At 36.7% G+C, this 21835-nt stretch overlaps 1 protein-coding gene across 2 annotated transcripts in view; it reads right to left on the reverse strand.

Annotated features, from left to right (window-relative positions):
* LOC120424487 (elongation of very long chain fatty acids protein 6) overlaps window positions 1-21835 on the reverse strand; it is a 70675-nt gene that overhangs the window by 22646 nt on the left and 26194 nt on the right. For both annotated transcript variants that reach the window (XM_039588629.2, XM_039588630.2), the window contains exon 3: window positions 5873-6010. In XM_039588629.2, the coding sequence (XP_039444563.1) occupies window positions 5873-6010 (138 nt within the window). The remainder of the gene's footprint in view (window positions 1-5872; window positions 6011-21835) is intronic.

Here is a 21835-nt window from a genome sequence, read left to right on the forward strand (position 1 = left end):
CCACCTAGTTTTATTGAGGTTTTATGATAACATCTTGATTGCTTTATAGTTTTATTTAGGCATTCACTGCAACCAATAAGCAAGAGCTAATTAGTAGGTTCTAACAAGGTTTTATGCCTCAGACATAAAACCTTGTGACAATAAAAGCTAACTGGCTTTTAATAAGGTTTTGTGAAAGTTTTAAGAGAGTCTTGAAAACCCAATGGCAATGTCATGCCAAACGGTATTATCGCATGTTTTTTTGAAAACCCAGGGTGTTTTAGCTGTCAAGTGCCATTAGGCAAGCAAAAAGCTTACTTAAAACCATAAGCTCCTGAAAAAGCATTTAACGCGGCCAATTAACAGTGCATAAATAAGCGCTAAACGCGTGTTCTGATTGAATTTATTGACCGCCATCTTGGTTGAAAAAATAGAAAACTGAAAAATTTGATTTAAATTTGATGAAAACACACATTTTTGCTGAATTTCTGGTATGATTAATATAGCGATAGATGTTTAAAAATATTTTGAACATTCTTTTCAAAGAATTGCAATAAAATATTTTTTCAACATTAAACACTATAATTACAAAATATTGATTTTTGATGAAGCGAGTTGATTTTTTTGGCTCTATCTCCCCTACATTTACCAATAAAATTTCAACCGCAGCTGAATTTGAGCCATCAGTTGCGAGAAATAAGCTTTCAAATTATTTGGAATACCTCTAATATCTATTATTTATCATCGCCATTCTTGACAACCATCTCCATAATTTCATTTGGCAAGACGAAGACTTTTTTTTTTGCTAAAATAAAACCTATTTGGCATAAGACGTTTGAAGACGTATGAAATGTAATTTTTTCCATAACTCCTGACTAGGTTTTAACAAAGGTTTTATCAAGGCTTTGAGGATGTTGTTAGGATTCAGTTGTAAAGCCTTGAACTCCTATGTAGGTTTTATAAATAGGCCGTAACCACCTTTGGGGAGGTCCTTTTGGGTTTTAAGTGGGGTTTATCAAGAGTCTGGGGAGTTTGTTACGACTAAGGGGTTTAAATGTTGGTTTTGGCTGATAGGTTTTATAGCGGTTGTGACAGCTTTGATGAAGCCTAAAATGTTGTGCACATTTTCAAAAAGAACAAAAGTATTTTATGATAGTAAATTTAAACCTGAAATCAAAAGAGGTTCTGAAAATATTTTAAAATGTATTGTTGATAATTTCAAAAATCTCTATTAAAAAAAATCTATGATCCAAAAAATGATAGCAATTCGTCAGTGAAGCACTGTTGATCTAAAGTTTGCATTTATTTTCATTAAAACACAGAAAAATTTTAATCTGAAGTGTTGTAAGAAACACTGAATGTCAGCCCGAATTTTGAAATGACAATTATCGCAGATTTCATGAAGTCCTACGAAAAAGCTGCTTCGAAAAATATGTTCATGCTCATTTTGTGGCCTGCCCCTAGTACATGTTATCAAAATTGCAACCTAGAAACACGATTTATCGGAAAGGAATTTCTGAAATTAAAAAAAAAAAACTCATTTATAAACGAAAAATGTGCTAATTCACTTTTTTGAACTCTTGACAGGCCAACTGGTTGCTGAGCCTTTAAAAGAATCTATTTTGAGAAATTTAATTTCTTACACATAAAAAATTGTAAATTTCTGCTATGCATGCTATTGAATCATTTCAATAGCATGATTCAATAGCATTTATAACCTTTAAAATTTTATTTATTGGCACACAGTAAAAAATTGTGTAAATTTGGAAGGTGTAATTTTGGAAGGTTGAATATTACCTCTTTTATGATGTAATTTTACATCAATTTAGACTGAAAAAGGGACATTACATCAGATAAATGGTAAAATTACACATTTTCAGAGGTAAAAGATGTACCCCTTCCCAGATGTAATATTACCATGATTTTTTTTTCTGTGCAGGGAATGCACTAAAATTCAATTCTGTCGGTTGGAACATGTTCAGGGAGCCCAAATCTATCATACCATGAAGAAACTGGAGCGTTTGTTGACAACAACTTAAAAAAAAAATGATTTTTGTTTTTATTGTACTTTAGTCAAAGAGGCATGACATTTAAATTTTTCCTTTAGACTGCTTTATTCGTTCCCGTTTTTACCCCCGAAATATCTAAGTGCCACCATGTTCGTACACTTATCGTGTCATTACTGAATTTTTAGGGTACGTCCCAAAACTCTCAACTCACTTACTCGCGCACGCACTCACCATTTTTGCGACGTAACCCAGAAAAAGGCCATCCGGTTTAGCCGGATCGATTATTTAAGTTTTTGATGAAACAGCAAACAAAACAAAACAAAATAAACCCCGCGGTGGTGGTCTCTCCTTCTCTCTCTCTTGGTAACTTCTCTCTGAGACCCCGCCGAATGAACTTATGTAATATTTTCTGTAAACTTGTTTTTGGGCACTTGGGGACTGGGTCTGGGCCACCACAGCCATCATCAGGGGGATGAATTGGGGTGGGAATTAGCAGCAGAGTGTAGCATATACGGCGTAAGTAGAATGCTCCCTTGGTGTAGTGGTCCTTAATAACAAAAAAAACTCCTGAATGATAATCAGAACTTGGTTTTAATCACATAACAATATTTAAACCTTTTAAAGGCTAAATGTTATTTTTTGATTAAGACCATTTCAAACAATATTTGTTATTCAAAAAAATACTATCTATCGAAGAGTTATTTTAAAATTACAGTTAATTTTTGTGACTTAAATTGAGGGGGACGATTGCGTCAATACAGTACACACCATGCAACGACATGCTGGATTGGAATTTCTCATCATAACCGCAAGGAGAGACACTGGAGAAGGAGAGTTTACTCGCAGTGTAGTAAAATCGAAAGTTTTGTTGATTTGCCCAACCCGGGGCAATCTGTTACGAGTATACAGTACAACAGATGAGCAAAGCGCGTTGAAAATTATCGCACCTTTGCAAGATGTTCGTCCTTGAGGGGCTGCCGATATTGAGGCCAACAGGGGGAGGGACAGTGCAAAATCAACGCATGACCTTTGAGGAGAATTGTGTTGTTTTTTTTTGTTGTCACTTTCCCGGAGCTGGCATCACGCGGTTATAATGGCTTTGTTGATGTCAAACTTGTTTTTTTCGCACGCAGCAAAATAATAGTTGTTTTTTTGTTGACAATCTGCAGAACTGGGTATCCTTGAGGTCTTCTTCCTTGAGTTCATTTAATAATTAGTTGCAAACTTATATTTGTACACAACACTCGTAAATCTTCAAGACAAGCTACAAATATAACATTTACTATCATTTGCGTTCTTTTTTTATCCTACACATTCTGAATAAATTTGGCAAAAAAAATCTGTTCAAATATTAAAGTCTGATTTAGAAAAATCGTGCACACAAAACAACAGACTTCGTTAATCCCATCGGAGCGAACCACTAGTAAATTTTGTTTGCGTGGTAATGAAATAACAAAAAGCTGTTTTAGCTAAAAACCAATTGCCGACTTCGTCTACCACTTGCTGATCGCTTGCAAAAAAAAAGTCAAAGTGAGAATTGATTTAGTTCCGGTTATATGGGGTTTAAATGATGTAATAGCTGCGGGCAGAAACTCAATGGTAAAGTCGTGGTACACGGTGACGACAAGTTCGCGCCATCACGACACTCCACGTGATACAAGTTTTTGAGAGTTTTTTTTGCGCACTACTGGCGCACTGTTGGCCATTTGAAATTGGGGAGGCCCACCCCGTAGCTAAAGAACGCGATCGAAAAAAGATTGCGAAAGGCAACTATCGATTGGGGAAGAATTCAAGTTAGTGTGGTAAGGCGACAATGTTGATTTTTTTTAAATAACATTTTTGTGTAATTAGCTTAAGGGTGCACAGCAACGAAGGAAGTTGTTAGCATAGCATAGCATAACGGGTCTGCACCACGCTGTAGGGGGTGCCGAAAACGAAAAAAAACGAAACTATTGGCACTACGCCCCCCGGGGCATGGCCTTCCTCTAACGTGGGATTTCTGCTCCAGCGCCTCTGACGAGACAGGAGAAAGGGGGTGCCACAATGGTCAATTCAATATTCTTAGACAATTTGATTGCTGCCCGGTACATCCAAAAATATCTAAGAACGTAAATTTCCACACTGTGCTCCAAGGCTACGCCCATACAGTCCCGTGGGGATGCACAGCAACGAAGGAAGTTGTTGTATTCTTATTCCAAATTGTCAAACTTACGGACCCAATCCTGCAATAACGGGATCGTAAAATTAATCAAACTTTGTTGTAAATTACTTTGTGGACAGTTCTTTAGGGAATGAATTAAAAAAATATTTCGATAGTACCTGTAGTTTTGAAGATACTAGAATGTCTGTAACAAAAATCTGGGTGCAAAAGCTCTGGTTCATGTGCACCGTTAACACAAGAATGCCACTCAAATTCCATTTTCGAATTCCTGATTTAAAAAAAAAAACATTTTGCGATAATAAACATTGACAATTCTCAAAAATTCAAAAGATTTTTAATCCAACCCAAACATGCTGAATTTGATTCTAAACGCATGGGAATGCATTTTAAATTGATTTCAGCTAATTGCACTTCAATTTCCATTGATATTTTGAAGTTTTTTGAAAAAAAAATTTGCCCCCTGATTTTTCGGGCCAACTTTGAAGGGTGGGGCGACAAAAACTTTAAATAAAACTTGTACCAGCCTTATGACTGGAAAATTAAAAGGGAGTGCTAAGCATATAAAATAACCTAATAATTTATTTTTTAATCAAAAAACGCTTCAAACATAATTTCAGTTATTATTCTTTAAAAAATACAAAATATTGAAGAATCGCACAAAAATATGTTTTTTTTTAATCAAGTTTCCTTTAAACTTTGTGGACTTGATAATGAAAATCTGGTTTGATAAAAATGTATGCCTTCTCTCTCATTTTATGCATTTTTTTGAAAAAAAAATTCTCTGAGGGTGCACATCAACCAAAGAAGTTTTTGTCTTCTTATTCCAAAATTGTTAAACTTACGAACCCAATTCTGTAACAATCTGAATGTTAACATAGTCAAACTTTATTGTAAATAACTTTGAAGACAGTACTGTAGGGGATGAATAAAAAATCATATTGATAATTCCCGTAGTTTTGAAAAACTAAAATGTCTGTAACAAAAATCTTGGTACAAAAGCTCTGATTGATGTGTACCGTTAAACATTTTCATAACAGCCAAAATGATAATTATTATTTTTTATTTGGTCAGTTTTACAAATTTTTTTTTTAAATATTTTCATAAAGTTAAAAAACATGTTTTTTTTATGTTAAGTTTTCCCGATCAATGGAAATCAAGCATTCTTCAGAACCTGCATGAAAATTGTCCTCATATTTTTTTTTTTGCTACATAGGGGTATACCATTTAGATGTTTTTACAAAAACGAGGAAATTCACTGAGCAAAGAATGAAATGAAAGGGTTGAGTACCACCTGAGTGTGTTATCATTTCGCGCCTTCAAGCAGAAACGAATCACGATTGAAGTGACCTAAATTATATACTTTAGGTGCCACCACTTCAATTTGTCACCATCGATAATTCACTTTTCCACCTGTGAATGTGGTCACTGCGTGATTCACACGCCAAGTCCACTCACTACGTCCGCATTTCCGTTCCGGCCTAGCAGGTGTTCTTTTTTACTTCACAAGATAAGCTCACGGGTGATATGATAAGGCGTCGGCTTAAGTATGAATAAGTTTACATTTTTTTACAACTCAGCGCCGATAGATTTAGGGAACTACCCAATCTGACGGGGCTAATCAGCCAGAACAGATAAGTCGGCCAACCGGCCGGCCGGCGTAGATCCAGTTGAACTTGCTGATAAGACGTTCAAATGCGAGGGAGAGATTGCAATCGGCACTTACCTCGGAACACACACGGAATGGAAGAGGCCGTAATGCCTTAGTACGTGCACTAGTTCTGGCGCTGTCCGGAAGGCACCCATTATGCTGAACATTGCTAGAAGTGAATTCCATATCGCTAGTAGTCCCCGTAGCTCGAATCTGCAAAAAAAGAAGGAAAATTGGTAACATTAGAACAACATTGTACTTCACGAGATCGATAACGGGAAATGGTGTCACGTGGTCATTAAAAAAAAAGGACATGAAGGACACAGCGAGCAAACCCGTCAATTTGCTCACAACTCCTACCCTCCACCCATATGTAGTGCCTAATGACTAAGCTTAGAGACCAGTAGTCAGTTATTAAGGGTGCCCTAGGGGTAGTTAGAACGGCGCCACACACCGCAAAGGAGTCTGCAAGTCTACCGCCGCGGCGAAAAAGGGGGTTGCACATAACGAGTTATGTGCCGCAAGCAGACACACACGCGACAACTTGTTGTCACGATGACGACACGACGACGACGACGACGACGTGTGGATTCTTAAAACTAGCAGCATGCAGCGGTGTTTTAGCATGTGGAAATAGAGCCAGAGCAAAAGGTGGTTGGACGCCAATCGGCACCGAGCGCGCGTGCTGGCGAACCGTCTTGGTGGTTGTTATATCTGGGTGAGAGGTCGACGAACTTCAATTGTATTACGCGATGGACAGGTTTAAAGTTATGATTGAGTGATGTAGCAAAATGGGATTATAACCATTCTGTTACAGAAGTTGGTGCGTAAATTGAGTTGTTCATGACCCTTTAGCAACCAAAGTCAATACATTAAGGCTACCAACTCTTGCTAAGTAAAAATCTGAACGCCTGTCCGATTTCCCTCCTTTGTTTATTATAACAGCAAAAAAAGGTGATTATTAAGTAAAATTATGGAATTCAATTAATGTATTCACTATAATAAGCTTTTACTTCGATATCAGATCGCTTTAAAATTCCATACTTTCGACTCTTAGTGTGTCTTCAAAATTTTTTTGAACTCATTGAACGAAAACGACTGTTTGGCTTTTACAAAAAATATCGCTTTGAGTGAAAAAAATATGTTTTTACAGATGCAAACCTGGAAAAATGGCCCGAATCGCTTTTAAAGTCAAACCGCCTTTGAAGTGGGTGTGCCAATAATATCAATTACTGAGATCGTAGCTGTCGTGCTAATCTGTCGCACGTGCATTTTGGGCAATATTGAGTAAAGAGCCATTTTGTGTAGCTCTCAACGCCTCATCTTTTGATCTTCACAGATCCTCAGCATTTAATTCAATCCTGAAATATATATTAGGGTGGTCCAAATCCAGGCTTTCTCGGGGCTACCCCTTGAAATCATTGATTGACCCATCACTAGGCTAAATTCCAAATTTGAGCTCATTCTGACCACGGGAACCACTCCCTCTAATCGCTTGAAGTTTGTATGGGAAAAATCGTCAAAATGTATGGAGAAAAGCAACTGTTTCAGTTGTTTACATGTGGAGGGCGCAATAGTCGTTCAATCTTTATCAATTCTCAGATGAAGGACATTCGTTAAATTTAGAACAACTTTCCCGAAAACACCATAATTTTAGATTTTTTTTGCTAAACAGCTATTAGCTTCCGAAAAAGATCATTTTTGCGCAGCCGGCTCTAAGCATGTCATGACAGGTCTATTGTGTCCTCCCCATAGCATCGTTGGTCGGGAGGCATCGAGATATTTAAAAAAACTGTATTTTGTGAAAACCAGAGAATTGTAGACTAAACATTATCACAAAAAGTGTTTTTCTTTTTAAATACCCAAATTTAATAATTTGCGTTGTTCGATACCCATGTTGCAAATTATGATCATCTGACTATCTGCAAAAATACGGTATTTAGTGAAAATTACATTTTTTTACATAGAAAAATCTTGCCTACGATATTTTTTTGAAATAAGGGTATTTACTCTGACACAAAAACACTGGTTCAATGAATTTTTTACAAAGTTTCGCGCCGAAAATTTTAGTATTAAAAAAAAAGGTTTTTTTTTGGGAAAATAAGAGTATTTTACACTAAAAGACTAGTTCAGTGAAAATCGATACAAAATTTTAAGTGTACTTTCACAAAAAAATCCATTGAGGAAAACAGCATCTAACTCACCACAGTAAAAAAAAACATGGTAACATCTTTTATGTCAGAAAAAAGTTTAAATTTTACCTCTAATAATGTGTAAATTTACATCTGGCAGACGCTAGGAAAAAATATCTGTAATCCTAAAAAAATATCAAACCAGCATAGTTATATCTAGCTTACTAAGTCCGCGCTCCAAACAGCACGGCCAACTCGCCGCTGTGAAAACTGGTCGATCAAAGCCAATGTACCTCTTTGTACCGTATATGCAGTAAATACAGTATACAATGTACGGAGCACATATAGATACATTGGCTTTGGTCATCCAGTTTTCACAGCGGCGAGTTGGCCGTGCGGGTTGGGGCGCGGACTTAGTAAGCTAGATAGGGGAAATCTACCCTTTCCAATCAAACACCTATCTTCGTCATATGGAGAGTTTGATGCTCGATTAAAGCTCCAAAAATACTATTTGGGCTATAAACTTACCAGCAACAGCACCGCCTCGAGTAAGCACACAAATGTATGCCACTTACTGGCCAAAAAGATCACATTTAATGCACTTTTGATCATAATTTGTATTTTGCGAGACCACTTCTCATCATTTTGTTGGCACACACAGTGACACACACGAGAATCCCTCAAACGCTTAATGAATATCGCCAAAATTAACTTTTCACTTTCGCTTACTTTTTCACGGCGCTTAAGATATGAAATTGCTTCCAACTACCGGCAACATGTTCTTTTGATCATTAGTAAGGCACTCACTTGAAGAATAATCCCGAAAAATGTAATAAATTAGCAAGCGCCATCAAAAAAACAAACGCGCCAAGTCGTTTGACGTTTCAATTTTCACTTTGTATTCCACTCGAAGGCTGAAGAAAACCGAGCGAGAGACGAAGGCAAAAAAGAACAAAGGCTGGCCGTCAACACCACCAGCAGCACAGCCAGCGATGCCAGGAAACTTTCCCTATAAATGCCACTTTTCGTGAGTGTTCGTTTGAAATGTCAGCGCAAATGGCAACACTCGACAGAGTGTTGGAAGAAAAAAGAACTAAGCCGATATTAGAAAAATGGGCGTGGCCCAATGCATTCGCCTCGATTAGAATACCCTTGGGATTTTTTTTTTGTTAAATGCTTGGTAAAGAAATAGAATAACTTTTAGTGAAAGTGAAAATAAACAGAAATGTTCACAAAAACTTGCTCTACTCGTTGGTGTACTTAGTTTTAGTAAAATTCAAGGGAGACTCTAGATTATCCAGCATCATTCATACACGACCGCTTATTAGGATTAAAATGGGTAGATTTCCCCTATAACTATCGCCGGTTTGATATTTTTTTAGGATTACAGATATTTTTTCCTAGCGTCTGCCAGATGTAAATTTACACATTATTAGAGGTAAAATTAAAGCTTTTTTCTGACATAAAAGATGTACCCCTTTTTAGATGTAATTTTACCATGTTTTTTTTTACTGTGCAGCGTGCCTCTAATGTTGCCATATCAGCCATATTGCCATATACGGTGATTTGGAATAATTTAGTATTTTATACGAAAAACACAAATCATCACAAAACAGCGTATTTTTAAGGGGTTACATACATGTAGAAAATCACAAAATTTCATATTATAAATTTCATATTAAGTTTCATGAAGATATTCCATGATCAAACTGAGAAAGAGACGATTTTAAGCTCAATATTTTGCCGTGCGCAATGAGGACTGTCAAACTTTCTGAGCGTTTTTCTCGAAACACCGAGTTGATTTACGGGTGCCACGATATCTCGAGATTGGATGGACCAAATTGGCTGAAATTCGGGGTGAAGACTCCCAAGACATATCCCGTGTGCATGACGAAGCCCGATTTTGAAATTTTGCGTTTAAAAAAAACACAAATATCAAAAACCGACCATTTTTTATATGACAAACACAAAAATATTTTTATCTTTTTTTATTTATTTTTTGAAAATCGGCCTTCGTCATGCACACAGGACCGGTTTGACGAGTCTTCACCAAAATTTTGAGCCTATTTGGTCCAGGCAGTGTTGAGATATCGTGGCACCCGTTTTTTGAAACTTCTAACTTCAAATATATATCTCGGCAATGATACATCCAAATGTCTTCAAATTTGTTTTGATAACAGATGAAAATGTATATTTTATTGCCCTGAAAACAGATTTAAAAAAAGTTTAAGTGTGTGCTAAAACCAACCTCTGACATTTTTGCTGATTTACATATATGTAACCCCTTAAATTCAAATTTAATAATTTGCCTGGATTAGAGGAGATTTCCAAAATTTGGTTTCGTTGAACACATATAGCAAAATATGAAAATTTTACTGTTTTAAAAAAATATGTCACATCTCAAAAAAAAAAAAATAATAAAATGTCGTCCCAACGATAACGAAAATCTTATCGTTGCTTCAAATGCTTCGAATAACATAAAAATAAACATAAGTGGATTACCACAACAATGAGCACCTGATTGATTTTCGCATCCTTGACCATGGCAAAACAAATTCGTCCACGAAACATGACAGCAATAAAAATAAATTTATATAACCTATGCTTCAATTCAAGCAAACAAAAAAAGGGATTTTTTTTAATTTGTGTGTGTTTTTTTTTAAATATTACTCTGCCAGAGACACCAAGAAATAACAAATGACATGCTGAGGAACGTTCAGCCCATCAGAATTGAAATCATTTCAAAATAATTACAGCAATATATTTCATGACAAATCGGTTGCCCAAGCAAGCACATGACCCCGACGATGAGAGTGCGCTAAAAGCAATTTCATGACACCTCAATGCTGACCGAAATGGACTAGCACTGTACGGTTCAGATTGATCAACACGCGCTTGAATAAGTTGTGGAGCAGCAGCAACAATGAAAAGCTTCTCGCCATCAAACGCACTTTCCGTAATAACACACACATCAGATTGTAACCGTTTGCGTGCGGGTTATTTTGGTTGTTTAGTAGAACTCACTTGCTGGAATCGCTGATGCGTTTTGTTTTAGCTTAGTTGTGATTGGCTTAGTTTTATCGGATGCACAGCTCTCATGTTTATTAATAGTTTGAGTGCACGAAATGCATCGAAACTTGGATTCTTAACAAAGAACTATCAAAGGTTTGCTTTAGATATAAAACCATTACAAAGTGTTAAATATGTAAAACTTATCACGATTAGGTTACTTCACCCTAGTTTAGCATGCTGCAATGAAAAAAAAAAATAGACTTCATATATTGTATTGTTTTATTCCTTTTTATCGGTGTCGTTCAACTCCTGTGACATTCAAAATCACCTCCAAAAGGTATTTGCATTAAGCTTCCGCATTAATTTTGCATTCCACTTCAATTAGCATGGCAATCAACTTTGAACGCCGTCCACCAAAAAAAGAAAAGTGCTACGTAAACATCAACAACGGGTCACAAGTGGTTAATCGCGCTTCGCAAATTGAGGCAATTAACCCGAATCCTTCTCCAGGCGGCCATAGCTCACCTTTAGGTTCGACAAACGCGTGTGTGCTGGGCTGGTGCGCACCCACCTGAGAGGGCGTCCACGTGTGATTACGTATGCATAAAACATTAATGGGAGGGAAAAAAAAGGTTGACCGGAGTTTTCTCACTTCCCTCCCGTTTTTTTTGTCGCTCCTCCTCGGCACTCAAATGCCGGGCAATGAATAAATAATCGAAAAGGTTCAAAGGTTTGATCGCTCTGTGAACCGAACTCGAGTACTGACCGTAACGAACCCCGAGGAGCTGTCAACGAGCTGTGTGTGTAAAATTAAATTGTCAACTTGCCGGTTCGGGACGATTACTAATTGGTTCTCCGGTAATCGACGATTAACGGTGTCGTTGCTTGTAATGACAGACTTATGACCTGTGAGTCTAATCGCTGTGCAATGGAGATCATTTAGATTTACTACAATTTATTTACGACTTTTAAATCTATGTTGAATCTTAAAAAAAAAACTATAAATTGAAGCTATTCTTCAATTCAATTTGAATAATTAAAAAAATATAATTTGAAAATTATTTCTTCTGCTAACTTTTTTGAAGTTTTCTTTTTTTTTGCGGAAAAAAATTATATTGATTTGTTATTACACCATTTCGCCTCTTGAATGTATAATTTATAGAATTTTAAAACTGATTTTTGCAGCACTGTGCAACCGAATTTCAAAAAAATTGAAAATATTTTTGAACAATCTTAAACATGTTAAAAATGTTAATAAGCACAGGGGAATGCATTCTAAAATGTTTCAAACTGATTATATTCACAATTCCGGTAAAATTTGATTATTTTTGAAGATTTTTTTTGCTCCTTGATTTTTTGGACCGATTTTTAAAGGGGGGTAGCTAACGTTTTTTCTTAACGTAGGGCTTTTTATTAATAACATAAGCATATTTTGGAATACTTCAAATTTTAAACTAAAATTTAACTAAAATTCGCACACCCCTGCATTCCATTCCGGCTCGACTTTGATGTCGTGTGACTTAGTCGTCGTGCCACACAAAAATATGCAGCAGTATCAAATTCTCGTGTGTCGGCCAGCCATAGCGTTCTGTTCAGTCCAACTCAACCCAAGTGGGGAGCCCCCTTATCAGGAAAAGTCGAGTGTCGCCGTTTGTCCGTCGCTAAAGCACGCTCTATGGAATGAGCATCGATTTTTCCGCGCCGGTCGTCCAACTCCCCATCAACCCCCTCTTCCCAAAGCGTCGTCGTCGATGGGCTCCCAAAAGCTCATGCACAAATAAACGGAAATGACGGAGACAACTCTCGGCCGAACGGGGACGACGACAAGTCGTGATTGAGGGGAATGGCAGGGGAAAAGCATGAATAAATGACGAAAGGAAATTCCACTCTCGGAATAGTTTGTCCACGTGGGTGGATGGGCCCGAAAAGCGCTCTGCGAGGGGAGGAAAACGGGGTGGATGTTGTTCAATTTTCAAGGTCGATTCCGTTTCACACTTTCTTTTCCCTCCCCGGAGTGGTCCACTTGGCCATGGGCTTTGAGCTTTGGATTTGATTATGTAGGTAGGTAGAGCCATGTTGGGCCCATCGTCAGATGAAGAGACAACGACATCAAGATTGGGACAGGAATGTGGTGACGATGGGAATGAGTGTATGTGTGAATGCTTAATCTTCATTATGAATTATGCAATATTTTGCCTCGGCTGAGCTGTTTTGCGTAGGCTTGTGCCGTGTATGACATCAGCGATTCCAGCGTGCGGCGAGTTTTGTCATATGTTTCTTTCAGGAATGTACCAAAAAATTATGATACATTTGTGTTGTTTGTACGTCATGACTTTTGCCTAGTTAGTTGCAAACTTAAAAAAAATATTTGTTTATTTGTTTAAATAAGAAATCTTAAATGTAAATTGTTGTAACATGAGTTTACAAATTGTGTAACAGTAGAACACCGCCATCCGCCACCAACTTTTGATAAGTTTTAAAATTTAGTTAGTCATAATTACGAAAGAGCGTTTGGTACGGTATGTCCACGCATCCTTCCTTCCCTATAGATTTTGTAAAATGTGATCCGTTCTCAGAATCCTCTCTTCGGTAAACACATCGCAGTAGGGCTGGCCGCTTTATTTTTTGTAATACATTTTCGAGTGTTCTCGGATGTACTGCAATTATTAGTAATGACAAAAGTGCTTGAGGTTTAATCTAATCACATGACTTCTAAGCATGCTTACATCGTACTGGCTGCGTTTGTATATGATAAGATTAGATTAATTAATCACAATTACGACAATTTTGCAAACGGGATTGTTTTCATAATCACAAAGCGTCTTTTTCTTCTTTGAAAATTAATTTGAATAGGAAAATAAACTTATAGACTGCATCGTCCGAAACTTTGGACAATGTTCCACTGTACTTGTAAAAAATAAGTTTCCTCACTTAAAAGAATAAAAACAAAAAAAAAACATATTTTACAGAACAAAAGTTGCTCAAAATAACACTCGACAAAAATATTTGGGCAGTAAAGGGTAAAGATGAACGACTTCAATTTTTTAACGAAAACATCATTGCACTACGGTCCAGATCGCAACACTAATTGGAAAATTGATTTTCCGAAAACTGATCGTTCTGAAGCATTATTGGTGTCTTGAGAAGAGTTGTTGCAAATGGGAAGGGGCAACATTTGGCTTGTTTGAAAATAAGGGTGGTTCGCAATGAGAGTGTATACAAAAATCTTTTTTTTTCAGGAATATTCTTGTGATTTTTTTTTCAGTCTTCTAAAAAGTTGTTATTCCTTCTACGACCAAATTTAGAAAAAGTATCTAAGTAAAATTTGAAAAAAAATTGTTGAACGTATCAAATCAGGGTAAAGTTTTAGAGAAAAGATGAGATGTTCGAGGCATTTTTAGAGCTCTAAAAAAACAAACATTTTTTTTAAGTCAATTTGAATTTAAAAGTCAAAAGTTACAGCTTTTTTATGGTAGAAAAGATGCATTTTCATATGATAAATTTACAAAGAAACCCGAAATATGATCAAAAATCTGAGGGCATATTCAGCGGACATAATTATAAGGAAGAACATATAGTTGGGTAATTTTCGAATTTCGTTAGGTTGGCCCCAAACACTTTAACCTTAAAAAAATACATTTCTCGGATTAGTTTTCAAAAGGACGTAAGAGCCATTGGTAAACAAAGCCCTTTTTGCATCGGTATTCGACCTATTTACCCAAAACTAATTTCAAAAATGCTTCAGATTTTTCATCTACACATCCATCAAGTGCCCTAAATTTAAAACAAATGAAATATTGTTTCAATTAGGAAAAAACCGAAAATAAGTGCCGGAGGTCACGGTGGCTCTTACGGCTTTTTGAAAACTCACTCGAGATTTCCAAATTGATATATCTCGAATTAACGAAAAATACCACTGAAATTCAAACTCAACTTAAACTGAACCTTGATTGCCACTTTTAAAAAAATGGGTCTTGAAGGTGGTTTGCTCAGATGCTTTCTCTAAATTTGGTCATAGAAGGCGTAGATTACGAGATAAAATTTGGATGAAATCCCTTTTCCACATAATTTTGCGAAATTGAATCTGCTTTATATAAAATTTCGTATGTAATTATATACTATAAAGCTTTCACAAATTTTTGTCTCCCAAATTTTTAAGTGCAATAAGCTGGAATCAATTTAAAACGCATTCCCCTCCGTTAAGAATCATTTTTATCATGTATGGACTAATTAAAAAAAACAAATGAATTTTAAAAAATCGATGTTTATACTCGCATAATGGGTTTTTCCGCTAAAATCTGATTTTCGTCAAATCTTTCATATTTTGAAAACTTATGTTTGCAAAACAACCGAACTAGTATAAAATGCATTTTAAAACACTTTTTGCATTCAAATGTTGAGACTATGGCTTGTTATTTAAATTTTCATAAAATTTTTATTGTTTTTTGCAAAAATCTCTTTAGTTATTGTTATTGTATTCCCCTAGTGGTAACTTATGGTAAAATAGTTAATCAACGTTTTACACACAGACAGCAAAAAAAAAAAAAACTCACCGAATATAGGTATTTTTTGCGAGAGAATAATTCTCTCAAACGCAAACTCACACACTTGTGTTCGTATATTGGCAAGTGACCAATGGCCAAACTATTGAGATAGACGATACCGTATAGGCAAAGATTAGATATCGTCAGCTGTGTGCTATCTTGTGACAACGACCATTTAGTACTTTTCGAGAAAATCGATTTTTAAAGTTTGATGATAAATATTTTCAAAACTATGAGAGATACAGCCAACATTTTTGAAGCAATCGGTTCGTATACTATCGTTTAACAAACGCTCCAAGTTTAATTTGGTTTGGTTTGGTAATTTGGTTACACCAGTTAAAAGATACAGTAAATCATGTAATCAAAAATCTGAAAATCACGTGTCACAAGTGTGTTTCGAAAGTAAAATTGTACTACGTGTCACAAGTGTGCACAGAATTCCCATACAAACTAAAATAAGCTCAAATCAATGGTTTAATCGACTTAATCAGTTTATTTTTAAAAACAAAAGATTGCATTGCTTTTAGAAAGTGTGTATCATCATAAATTTGTGAAAAACAAGAAAATTTTTCCACATTTTCCAACAACATGTATGACGTGTCACAAGTGTGCACGATCATTTTGATGATAAATTGGTCTATGTCACAAGTGTGTATTGCGATATCCGGGAAACGGAAGCGAGTATCCAAAATCGGGTTAAAGCATCTTGTAGTGTTTGTTAAGTATAGCAAAACGTCATAATTAACTCGTTTTCGACCAAAATGGTCTATGTCACAAGATAACACACAGCTGACGATATGTCAAAAGTCTCGGGCTCGATTCATAGAAATTATTAAAAAATTATAGAAATTTTATTAAATTTCCTAAATTTCTTGTATATAAAGTGGACGATTGATAAACTCATCCATGTGTTGGTCTCACATCCATTTAATCGCACATTCAGATCTACTGTCCGCCAACCGGACACCGGCAAAGAACACCTGACGTCCACGAGTTTTTATCTTGAATGGAGATAAAATGTGCCTCATCCCACCACCTCCTCCCAAAAGCCTCCCCCAATCAACCGGCAGCTATGATGAGGTGGTGTACATGAAACGGGGGGAGGAGAAAGCTGATGATCTCCACTCACGTTGCTGTACTCTGCTGTCCCCCAACAACCAACAATCCAGTCCAGCACGCTATATCACGGTGGCACATGTGTGTGTGTTTGTGTGCTCAGCGCGAGATGCTGATGATGGTGGCCTTGAAAACTATCGCTCTGACGACGGCCGTTAGGGTTACGGGATTAGAGGGGCGTGAATTTGGGCGGTCACGCGAGATAGCACGGCATCAATCGGAAACGGATTGAACCAGTTCACGAAAGATTGACAATTTGGAGGAATTTGGGGAACAATCGCTCGTGGAAGGTGAAGGGCTAAACAGCACGAGATCACATCTCATTCCGATTTGAGAAGAATGGTTGCCAGGAGAGAGAGACACACAGTCACGCGACTTTTTCCGGAGAACTTGCTTGGAATTTCCCAGAAAGAGCGACCATGTGCTTCCTGAAAATACTTTCATTCTCTCGATTACTCGCTCTCTGGGGTTCTCCGGGATATTCACGCGATTCCGTTCATAAAATTGACATTGAGAAACTGCCGCACGCATACAAGTGCAGCAGCGAAGAGTTAAAGAGAAAAATGCGCGCGCAACCCGGCTTCTCTTGAAAACACATCCACGGAGCGAAGGGAATGTCCCTTTCGCTGCCATCAGGCGACTACTTCCTGCTTCTTGCGCTGTCAACGAACCGGTGTGCGGTGTGCCGCCGAAGGCTCTCGTTTCGTCTGTTCGATTTTTTTTTCGGTTCTTTCTGCAAGTCTTGGTATAGGTCGAAGCCGGTTCACTTTCAAGGGAGTTGCACCGAGCGGGCACGGAAAGAAATCTTGGCGGTGTTGTTGAAAGCAAGTCTTAACGATTATTAAAATTTTCGATTCTGGACAATATCTAGAGTTTTTTTTTTGAAAAGGACCAATAAACTATTGTCTTTCATATGTTTATAGGACCTAATCAAAAAAAACTCTCGATATGATTTCTTGATTTAACGGAAAAAAGTAGCAGGATTTCCCTCCGTGCTAGTTCAACAAATCCCTTTTTTCGCGCTCCATGTCACCGCCGGTACAGGGACCCGGCGAGACGGTACCAAGCTCGTCGGCGGCTTTGGGAGTTGGGTTCTCCCCGGGAGTGTATGCGTCAGCAAACGTGCAAGTCTCGCTAGCCACTCCCGGCTGACAGAACCTGGCACAATGGAGCTAATCAAATTGCTAATCACGTTACGTTAGTGCCTGCGTTTAATTGGAAAGCATGCTGGCGACGGGTGCGGGTTTAAAGGGCGACATGAACTGATTTAATTTTCGGGGGAAGACAAAAGGTCGTCGATTATAGGGTTTAAAGTGTGTCGAATGGGTTTTGAACCGGATGTATCGATTGAGGGTGCGAATTGATACCGGTGAAAAGTGATGGAAGAATATACATTAATTTTACAACATTTTCCCATTGATACTCGAAGTTTGTATTAGAAATATCGTAAAAATGTATGGAAAAACTTGTTTTTATACGATTTTATCATTAAGTGGCGCTGTTTACATTCAAATATCCTTAAAGTGAGATTGTAAACAAAACAATGTAAACCAAAATCTTTATTTTAACAATAAAACACTTTATTCGATTTTGCGAGATGGTCATACAAAATGGGCATGAAAAAAAACGTAAAAAATACTGCATCTTACAAAGGAAATTTCTGATCGATTAAGTGTCTTCGCAACGCTGTAGGTATTGATAATAGACCGTGCATAAACCTCGTTGCCTTTAAATTTGAAATTTTCGACCCCCTGCATGGCTATTTCTCCATTTCAACTTTTTGTATTGATCGTGGTTTTTTCCAGACACAAAAGAGCCACGTATAAAATAAACTTTTTTGATATTTTTTGAACTTTTCAATGTCTAATCTTAACTAATCTAACCCTAGCGCAGCCAGTCTTTCGAGGGCATCCTGGAAAATGCCTTAGGTTGATTAACGCCTAGCATCCTCTTGTCATTATTAACAATTGCAGTGCCCCATTGCATTAGATTGCATTGAAACATCACAAACGTTAAAGCGGCCAGGCCAACTGCGTAAAGTTCACCGCAAAGATGATTCGTTGAATTGCATTGAGTTTGAGCACGAGTGTTCGAACAACAATACATTTCTGAATCTACAGGGGAGGAAGAAACGTGGGGATCCCCCGCTCACGTTTATGTTTGTTTAGGCAATTAATCGTTGGGAGCACCATGCTAAGAAGTTTTGATGCTCCGGGACCCTCTGGGATGAGACATTTGCCATGGTTATAGCGCCACAACTCGCTCTTTTTTGAACTTTTCAATGTAAATAAAAATTATGCAAATCCCTATTAAAAATATTTTTGTCTCTGAAAAATATCATGACCAAAAATAAGAGCAACTGTTCAAATTCAATTCGAAATAGAGCTTAATTTCTACAATTAAGATCAGCATAATTTTATTACTCTATTTATTTTGTCACATTGCTTAGAATATTCAGAATCTTTCATCCTTATTTTGGCAAACAATGTTAAATTGAATATAGAGGAAAGTGGGGCAAGACGACCATATGGGACAAGAGGAACAATCGCTCGTACTATCGTTGTTCTTACATTTTCCAATATTTCCAATATGAGGAATTGTTACTAGCAATGCAATTAATTAATTCTACAACCACAAATCCGCCAAAACGACGTAAACGCCACGGGAAATTGTCCATACAAAATATAGTGATATTATGAAAATATTCTATTTATCATCTAAGTAATTTTTGTTTTTCGTAACAACGATCAAAATATTAGTAAAATATTATTATTTCATCTTAAAATTAAAGTAACGCACATACATTCATAATACATTTCATAATACATACATTCTAATCTGATGTGTCTAAGTGATAACATTTCAATTGTTAACAAATTAATATGTTGTTCCATAAATTGTTCCTCTTGCCCCAACGGGATGTTCGTCTTGTCCCACTAGTTAAGTAGAAAGCACGGAAAATCAATTATTTTAAAATCATTTTTTTATAAATCAAAACAGGATGTTTTAGAAGCTTGTTCTATCAAAATCTTAGTCAAAACCTGGATTAAGAAGATTATCAAATGATTATGTTTTTAATGATGTTTAACGAGCATTTCTTTAGCTTGTTACACTTGCCCCACCTTCCCCTATTAATAAATTACAAATATGTTGTTCCAAAATTATTGGTTCCGGTAAACTTATTAATATTTAAGTACGAGTAAAACAAATTTAGATAAAGGTTGATTTTAATTATAAGAAAAACTTTGCCATTAAATAAAATCCAATCGTTTTTTTATTTTTGAAGATTTTCTCTCTTCAAAAATGTTGCATAACACGAGAATTCTTAAGAAATCTTTAAATAACATTGAAAATATTTTAAACTGACCGCCAACGATTTTTTTAAATTAAATATAGGAATCCAAAAAATAAAATCAAAAAGATTTGTTTTGAAAGAATTAAACTTTCACCATGTTTAAAGATTTTGAACAACAAATTAGGAATAAAATTTAAAATTTGGTTGTTTTGAACTTTCTGCCATTCTATTCAATGCTACATAAAAAAAAACTTTCTCATGGTTTTTTTTAAATAATGATTTTGTTATTTTTTTCATACTTTTTTCTCTTTTTCTATTTAAAATTCTGTCTATAGTGGGATTTTTTTGTTCACAATTTTGTAAGGAAATGATGTAATCTTTTTTTAAACAGTTTTTGATTTGCAATCGTTTTTGGGCAAGAAATGCCTGTTATTTGACTATCCGGAAAAGTCGGACAATTGAAATCGGAATTTGAGTGGCCACCCTGTAATTATTCCACATCTTTGGCCTTTTTTTATTAGGTCCTATAAAAAATGTTAACATTAAAACGGGAAGGTCCGCCATGTTGATTTTACGACACTAGTTTTCAAAAGAATTTCTACGAAAAATGTTTCTTAGAAAGTTCGCTGTTTAGCAGACAGTAAATAGCCCGCTCCAATGGACATTAACATAAGGTGAGAGCTCGCCTTCACTCAATTTTTTTTATAGGATCTAGTCAAAAATCATTCCAGATCTGTACATTTAGAGCGTCCAATTTCCCGTCCCGGGAAAAACTTTCCCGGGAAATCCCGGGATTTCCCGAAAAAAAATATTTCCCGTTTCCCGGGAAATTTGTAAATTTCCCGGGAAATCCCGAAATTCAAGCGGAAGTATACATTTTCTTAAATTTTTGGAACTATTTTTTGAAAATGCCCTGAAAAAATAATAAATGAACAAACTCGACATGATTTTGTTCAATTAAATGTATTGTTTGGTTTATATATAAATAATCTGATTATCAGAAATTATGATATCAGAATTATTTCTGATAATATTAAGCAACTGGGAATAGATCTTGCTTAATGAGCATGAGCATGAGCATGAGCATGAGAGACCACCCATGGTTGTCCTTCTCCGTTGCTGAACAGGACCGTAATATCCTATCAATACAACCGACCATACGCTTAAACGATCTAATGGAGTTTCCCTTATCAACAGCATGTATGAATGCGTTGAAAAGATAAAACATCATGATCATTAAAACTAGATCTGAAGCAAATAGGTTACAGTCATTGGCCACCAACGGCGCCCGCCATGTCAGTTTGTAGATCTCGGGGGGATTGGGACGGGAATGTTAGTTAGCACAGGTTGCTACAAAGGGTGGGTTCTATACGATATCCACACCCCCACGTGTGCCGGAAAACTACTTCTACTTGGGATTTTGTTAGTGAGAAAGGGTAATGGCCAGGATTCATCATAAAGGATGATGATGCGACCCAATAATCAATAAATTTTGTTTAATGATGTGATGTATTATGCATTCTCAAGGCAAACAGTCGAAGGATGCGGATGAGATTATTCCCGGTTATTTGGTGTTGAGTTTAGCATAAATGATTCAATCTTAGACAGCCGGCTGTGGAAAGATAAAACCAAATAAAATGCGAAAACGCGAAACCGCTCGGACCGAAAAACACACACAATCGGGGGGAAAAAAGACGGAAACGGCAACGAAAATCCGGCTTGCTGACCGCGACGCGAACCGTTCAAATTCTCCAAAGCAACTGTCAAACATCGCATTGAAATACACCCACAATCGGGGGGGGGGGGGGGGGGGGTTGTTTAACAGAGACGGAAACGGCAACGAAAATCAAGCTTGTTTACCGCGACGCGAACCGTTCAAATTCTCCAAAGCAACTGTCAAACATCCCGAAATCACCCGGGTCGAAATACACACACAATC

Source organism: Culex pipiens, chromosome 3 (genome assembly GCF_016801865.2).
Source record: "Culex pipiens pallens isolate TS chromosome 3, TS_CPP_V2, whole genome shotgun sequence".
In the NCBI taxonomy this organism is placed as follows: Eukaryota; Metazoa; Arthropoda; class Insecta; order Diptera; family Culicidae; genus Culex; species Culex pipiens.